The sequence below is a fragment of the Cebus imitator genome, unplaced genomic scaffold, assembly GCF_001604975.1.
Source record: "Cebus imitator isolate Cc_AM_T3 unplaced genomic scaffold, Cebus_imitator-1.0 Scaffold0, whole genome shotgun sequence".
Lineage (NCBI taxonomy): Eukaryota > Metazoa > Chordata > Mammalia > Primates > Cebidae > Cebus > Cebus imitator.
The window spans coordinates 4,886,776-4,894,265 of NW_016107315.1; the positions used below are offsets into that span (position 1 = coordinate 4,886,776).

The following is a 7,490-nucleotide window of genomic DNA, read 5'->3' on the forward strand; positions in this document are numbered from 1 at the left end:
AAAAAAAAAAAACTAACAACAACAACAAACTTCAGCAAGATATAAATGGAAAGCCAAAGTTCCATATAAGCCCACTGCTCTTCAGGAATAATACAAGGTCTGCACTATTAATAGTTTTAAGAGTGCTTGAAAAACAGAACAAGGGAAAAAGCAGCCAGGAAGAAAAATGGCTTGTGAGCAGTGATGCTCTGGACATTTGTTAGTGCATGTCACCTCTTTCACTGGCAGCCTTTCTTTCTCTGTTCACAGGAAGATTTAGGGTGTCCTGTAATATGTCTACTGATCAAAAAATGCAAACATTCTGGCAGCATAAGTGGCTAAAAATAAGAAAGAAAAAAAAAATCCCAAGGCCTGAAAATGTATTGGTTATGTGTAGGGAATATTTTAAAGACCCAAAAATGTTGTTTGGAGTCATGCTGCTACAGCTATAGTTTTTTGAGAGCCCTTCTGCTACACAGTATTCCATAAGGAAGCCTGCCTGCCTTTCGCTACGTACAAGCACCCTCCTCCAGATGCCCCACCACCAGGCTGCTGCCTCAGCTCTCATCACCACCATTTTTACATTTCATTCCAATAAATAAGGATGCACTTAACCCTATGTCCTTGTCTGGTACCCAGAGTGCTGGACCTTCCCTTGCCCCTGCCACCCAGTGACCCCTCCTCAGCAGGGCTTCTGACCCTGAGGGTCCTTGGCAGGCTTCAGGAACTTTCTACTGTTGGCCAGACCAAATGTTCTGCAATTTGTCTTTCTAGCTGAGACCAATAAACCAACTGTGGGCCGGTCAGAAGCCATCATCACTGCTATCAAAACCCAGGTCATAGAGCAAATTATTCCCTGTCTCCTTGCATAGAGGGGTCTCTGAACATCCAAGATTGAGGTCACTGAACCAGCTCATCTGGTGGTCCCCTTGGGGACTGCTGGAAAGTAGCCTGTTGTCATGGGAAGAGCACCTGCTGAGCTGTAAGCGTCTTCCCTGAACTGCCCTTGTTGTCTTATTGGACATGACTGTTCCTCCCAGAACAGGGCAGACTGGTTTTCTAGGGCTCCTGGGATACTGCAGATGCAGAGGCTGAGCAAGGGGTTCCTGCTGCCTGAGGAGGGGACTTTGTGGGTCAGAAACTGCAGGCTGAGGACTCTGATATTTGAAATTGAATGTACAGGTCCGGTTTGGGATTTGTTTTTGCTTCCTGGCTAGGAGCTTGCCTCTGTGGGCCCTGTGGGCCTTCCTGGGCTGCCGCTCCTTGCCTTTCCCCCTCATTTCTACAGTCCCATCTTTCTGTTTAGTCACTAGCTGTTCACATGGGCATGGGTCACACAAAAACATACTTTGGGCTTGATATTTTTGGCAGGCATTCTTAGTGCTGGTTGAAACGCTGTTTATCTCCAGGGATGTGAGCTGTGAGGCTCCTTGGGAAACCAGGTCCCTGTCACTAGGAACCTTATGGCCTGGGGTGCTGAAACCATGGTTCTTGGCACCTGTTTTAGTAATAGTCCAGTTCTTGCAGTTAGTCTGCACTGCCTTGTCCTTTACGTGCCTATTTCTTTCATGGGATCCAAATGCTGGCAGTGCAGCCTCTTCTTGGAGAGCATCATTCTTTGCTCCTTCACCCCAGACACCAAATTCTCCAGGCTGTAGGGAGCCCATACTAGGATTCCATGCAGCAGGGAGGGCCTGGGCCTGCCATAAAACTGGTTCCTCAGAGGTGTCTTTTTCCTGCCTGGTGAGATTGAGGCTCTGGGCCAAAGGTGGCGATGTTTGAGAAGCACTGTCTTTCACATGCCCAGGTACTAGAGGCACTGAGATCAATCTCTTCAGCTCTGCTAGGACACTGGGCACATTCAGCTGGCCTAGTTGCTCACACAGCTGCTGGAGTTCCTTACTCTGCTGAGCAACTAAAACTTCAAGGTGCTTGAGGTTGGACTTCATTTCTATGAACTCTGCTTGTCTCTGGGGTGAGAGGCAATGATAAAGAGAGTAATGGACAATGCAAGTCAGAAAGCACAATAAAACATGAAAATAGACCAATGGATGTGCCAGCAGAACCAAAGCTTGCTCCTTTCAGGGAACCTCCCAGGGTAAGCACAACTACACTCTGGAGTTGAACCCCTGGGGCCCACATCATGCCAAGAAACCTTGGGGAAGGAAGCTAGCCTATATGTTGACCCGTTACCAAGTGGCCTGTGCTGGTCTCTTGTCTTGGCTGAAAGTTTGCAACTTTAAAGATTTCTCTCTGAGTCTAGTTACAACACTCAAAACACGCTTAAGGAAAAAGGCTGGGGTTTATACTTACTGCTTCAAATCTTTTCTTCATCTCAAGGATGGCCTGCTTCATGTTGCCTTTGTCCTGCACTGCCTCAAACACCAGTTCATTCTGGGCCTGCACAGTCTCTTGTACTAAATACACAACAATGACAATTCACCTCCTGAAGACTATGTATGGTATGTCCCATCTGCCCAAACCACAGAACCATAGTACCACAGCAATGAAAAGGGAGGAGCTAGATGCAGACCAGAGTGGTTCTTCCAGACTCTCCTTCCCTCCCTCCTTGACAAGATCCTGGCTGGGCAGACCTAACCTCAGCACCTGCTGGGAGCCCTGAGAATCAGTTGCCCAGACAATAGCACAAACCACCGTGGCCTTCCTTCTTGGCCCTGTCATCAGAGTGAACTTTGTAGAATGGAGGTGTCATCACACCCTCTCTGAAACCTTCATTGAAACTTTTTTTTTTTGAGACAGAGTCTCGCTCTGTCACCCAGACTGGCGTGCACTGGCGCAATCTCAGCTCACTACTACCTCCACCTCCCAGGTTTGAGTGATTCCCCTGCCTCAGCTCCCGAGTAGCTGGGATTACAGGTGTGCACCACCATGTCTGGCTAATTTTTTTTTTTTTTTTGAGATGGAGTCTCGTTCTGTCACCCAGGCTGGAGTGCAGTGGCGTGCTCTCAGCTCACTACAACCTCCGCCTCCCGGGTTCAAACGATTCTCCTACCTCAGCCTCCTGAGTAGCTGGGACTATAGGTGCACGCCACCACACCCAGCTCATTTTTTTTATTTTTAGTGGAGATGGGGTTTCACCATGTTGGCCAGGCTGTTCTCGAACTCCTGACCTCAGGTGATCTGCCCGCCTCAGCCTCCCAAAGTTCTGGGATTACAGGTGTGAGCCACTGCACTTGCCAATTTTTGTATCTTTAGTAGAGATGGGGTTTCACCATGTTGGCCAGGCTGGTCTTGAACTTCTGACCTCAGGTGATCCGCCTGCCTCCGCCTCACAAAGTGCTGCACGTGATTACAGGCATGAGGCACTGCACTGGCCCACTGAAACTTTCAATGGGACCCCAGTGGTCACTGAACAAAATCTGAATCTTTAAATTGGCTAACAAGATCTGGGCTCTTCCCTTTACCCATTTATCCTCCCCTCCATGTCTCTGGACTCTCTTTTCTCTCTCACCATTGGCCTTTGTGCAAAGTCTTAGCTTCAAGTACCCTGCTTCTGTCCCTGTCATCCTACCCCTCCCCCTAATCACGACCTTGGTCCAGCTAATTCCTAGTTTTCCCTCTACTTTCAGCAGTCACCTCCTCAGAAAACACCATTTCCCACCCAGCTTGGGTGTTGCTTCTCTCTGCTGGTAGCACTGTGTATGTTCCCTACCATCATTTGTTGCCCTCCACTTATTTATCTCATACTTACTCTTGGACTCAAATAGACTTGGGGACCTGAGTGCTAACTACATCAGGACTGATATTGATTTTCCTCTTTTGCACACTAAGATTCTATAACACACACACACACACACACACACACCCCAATTTAATGACACATTATGTTGCAATTTATTGCCATACTCTTGCTAGGCTATAGGTCATATGAAGATGCTTTGATATTTATTCAATGAATGTTTAATAAGCATATACTATATGCCAGGCCCTATAGATATAACAGTTATCAAGACAAAGCTAGCTGGCATGGTGGCTCATGCCTTTGGGAGGCTGAGGTGGGCAGATCACCTGAGGTCAGGGGTTCGAGACCAGCCTGGCCAACGTGGTAAAAACCCATCTCTACTAAAAATACAAAAATGAACCAGGCATGGTGGTGACTGCCTGTAGTCCCAGCTATTTGAGAGGCTAAGGCACAAGAGTTGCTTGAACCTGGGAGGTGGAGGTTGCAGCAAGTTGAGCTAATGCCATTGCACTCCAGCCTGGGTGACAGAGCGAGACTTCATCTCAAAAAATGGCTGGGCTCAGTGGCTAACGCCTGCAATCCCAGCACTTTGGGAGGCCGAGGAGGGCAGATCATGAGGTCAAGAGATCAAGACCACCTGGCCAACATGGTGAAACCCCTGTCTCTACTAAAAATACAAAAGTTAGCTGGGTGTGGTGGTGCGCACCTGTAGTCCCAGCTACTCAGGAGGCTGAGGCAGAAGAATTACTTGAACCCGGGAGGTGGAGGTTGTGGTGAGCCGAGATTGTGCCACTGCATGTCAGCCTGCTGACAAAGCAAGACTCCATCTCAAAAAAAAAAAAGGAAAGAAAAGACAAATAAAGCCCTCTTGAAATTGCAATCTTATCAGAGAAAACAGGTAGTTAATGAGTATACTGTGCTTGAAACCATGTAACATGTAGACAGTCACTTTCAGGGTTACGACTTCCCTAAGAAACTAATATTTAGCTGAATTTTCATACAACTGTGGAGGAAAGAATATTACCAACAGAAGAAAGAGCATGTTCCAAAAAGAGGAATTATGTGATCAGCATGGCTGAAACATGGTGAGCAAGGGGCCCAAAAGTAGGCCCCAGCTGTGGGGAGGCAGGTCAGAGCTGCACAGAGAGGTATGTGGGCCATGGAAAGATTGGTGGACTTAATTATTTTTTCCTTTTTTGAGACACAGTCTCATTCTATTGCCTAGCTGGAGTGCAGTGGCGCAATCTCAGCTTATTGCAACCTTTGCCTCCTGGGTTCAAGTGATTCTCCAGCCTTAGCCTCCGAAGTAGCTGGGATTACAGGCATGCACCACCAGTTAATTTTTTGTATTTTTAGTAGAGATGGGGTTTTGCCATGTTAGCCAGGCTGATCTCAAAACTCCTGACCTCAGGTGATTCACCTGCCTCAGCCTCCCAAAGTGCTGGGATTACAGGCATAAGCCACCATGCCCAGCCGAGATTTACAGTTTTCTCTGAAAGTTATTGCCAGACACTGTGCTACATGGGAAACAATTTTGAACAAAACTGTCTACCTACATGAATTTTACAGTCTAGAAGGGGGAAAAATAATAAACAGGTTTGGTACAGTGGCTCACACCTGTAATCCCAGCACTTTGGGAAGCCGCCAAGGTGGGAGGATTGCTTGAGCCCAGGATTTCTAGACCAGCCTGGGCAACATAGTGAGATCCAGTCTCTAAAAAATAAAAAATAAAAAAATTAGCTGGGTTGGTTGGTACGTGCTTGTGGTCCTAGCCACTCGGGAGGCTGAGGTGGGAGAATTGCTTGATCCCAGGAGGTCAAGGCTACAGTCAGCTGTATTTGTGCCACTGCACACCAGCTTTGATGACAGAGGGAGACCCTATCTAAAAAAAAAAAAAAAAAAAAAAAGGAAGAAAAAAGCATTAAGAAATGGTACATTGTGTATTTTACCACAATTTTTAAAAAGTGGGCCCAGGGCTGCCCCACCCCACTGGCAATGCTGACCGCCTTCTGGAAACTGCATATGCCTTACTCTCAGTGTGTAAATTCACAAACACTAACGGATAACAACAGAAAATGGTATTAAAACAGTAGGAATCCACAATTTTGCACAGTAAGCTTTGGAAAATGTTTGCTGTACTCTGCCTAAAGTTGGGACAAAACTGAACAAACAACATGAATTTGGTGGCCAGGCATGGTGGCTCACACCTGTAATCCCAGCACTTTGGGAGGCCAAAGCGAGTGGATCACCTGAGGTCAGGAGTTCGAGACCAGCCTGACCAACATGGAGAACCCCCCTTTCTACTAAAAATACAAATTAGTTGGGCATGGTGGTGCATGCCTCTAATCCCAGCTACTCAGGAGGCTGAGGCAGGAGAATCACTTGAATCACTTCATCTTTGGAGGTGGAGGCTGCAGTGAGCTGAGATCTTGCCATTGCACTCCAGCCTGGGCAACAAGAGTGAAACTCCATCTCAGAAAAAAGAAAAAGAAAAAAAGGCTGGGTGCGGTGGTTAATGCTTCATGCCTATAATCCCAGCACTTTGGGAGGCCAAGGTGGGCAGATCATGATGTCAGGTGTTCAAGACCAGACTTACTAATATGGTGCAACTCCTTCTCTACTAAAAATATAAAAATTAGCTGGGCATGGTGGTGCACGCCTGTATTCCCAGCTACTCAGGAGGCTGAGGCAGGAGAATATCTTGAACCCAGGAGACAGAGGTTGCAGTAAGCCAAGATCACAACATTGCACTCCAGTCTGGGCAACGGAGTGAGACTGTCTAAAAGAAAAAAAAACAAAAAGATGAATTTGGTGCTTTGAAAAGTTTGAAAGCTGCTAAAGAACTCTATTCTCTGATAGGAGAAGTAACCAAAATTAATGAAGCTCTTGCAGAAAATATTGGACTCGTCAACAAATCTTATGAAGATGGTTGGCTGATCAATGTGACACTAAGCAACCCTTCAGAAACACTCAAATAAATGAGTGAAGAAGCATATAAAAACTAAGTAAGGGCTGGGTGAGGTGCCTCACACCTGTAATCCCAGCACTTTGGGATGCTGAGGCAGGTGGATCACCTTAGGTCAGGAGTTTGAAACCACCCTGACCAATATGGTGAAACCCTGTCTCTCCTAAAAAAACAAAAATTAGCCAGGCATGGTGGCATGTGCCTGTAGTCCCAGCTACTCAGCAGGCTGAAACAGAACTGCTGGAACCCAAGAAGGGAGGTTGCAATGAGCCAAGATTGCACCACTGCACTCCAGCCTGGGCAACAGAACCAGACTCTGTCTCAAAACAAACAAACACTAAATAAAATATATTGAGAAGTGAAAATGAAACCTCTAAATAAACTAGTATGAAACAATTTAATCTAGCATATTTAATTAATTAATTTATTTTTTGAGACGAAGTCTCACTCTGTCACCCAGGCTGGAGTGCTGTGGTGCAATCTCAGCTTACTGCAACCTCCCTTCCTGGGTTCCAGCAGTTCTCCTGTTTCAGCTTCCTGAATAGCTGAGATTACAGGTGCATGCCACCACGCCTGGCTAATTTTTGTATTTTTAGTAGAGATGGGGTTTCACCATGTTGGTCATGGCTGGTCTCAAACTCCTGACCTAGTGATCCACCTGCCTCAGACTCCCAGAGTACTGGGATTATAGGCATGAGCCACTGCGCCCAGCCATAGTTATTTTAAATTAGTGATAGAGTACTTAAAATTGCAACTTTTAGCAATAACAATGGGAAAAGAAACTGTTGGCAATACTGCTATTGAAAGAAAATACCCCTTAACTTTCTATTTTTTTTTTTTTTT

The 7,490-nt window shown here is 46.3% G+C and overlaps 1 protein-coding gene across 1 annotated transcript in view; it reads right to left on the minus strand.

The window, feature by feature from the left end:
* Positions 1-6: 6 nt before the first annotated feature.
* The window catches only part of IHO1 (interactor of HORMAD1 1), a 58,560-nt gene continuing 51,076 nt past the window's right edge, over positions 7-7,490 (minus strand). Inside the window, exons 7-8 of the mRNA XM_017506087.2 lie at positions 2,293-2,396; positions 7-1,949 (exon numbers count right to left, since the gene is read on the minus strand). Coding sequence (XP_017361576.1) covers positions 783-1,949; positions 2,293-2,396 — 1,271 coding nt within the window. The 3' untranslated portion in view covers positions 7-782. The remainder of the gene's footprint in view (positions 1,950-2,292; positions 2,397-7,490) is intronic.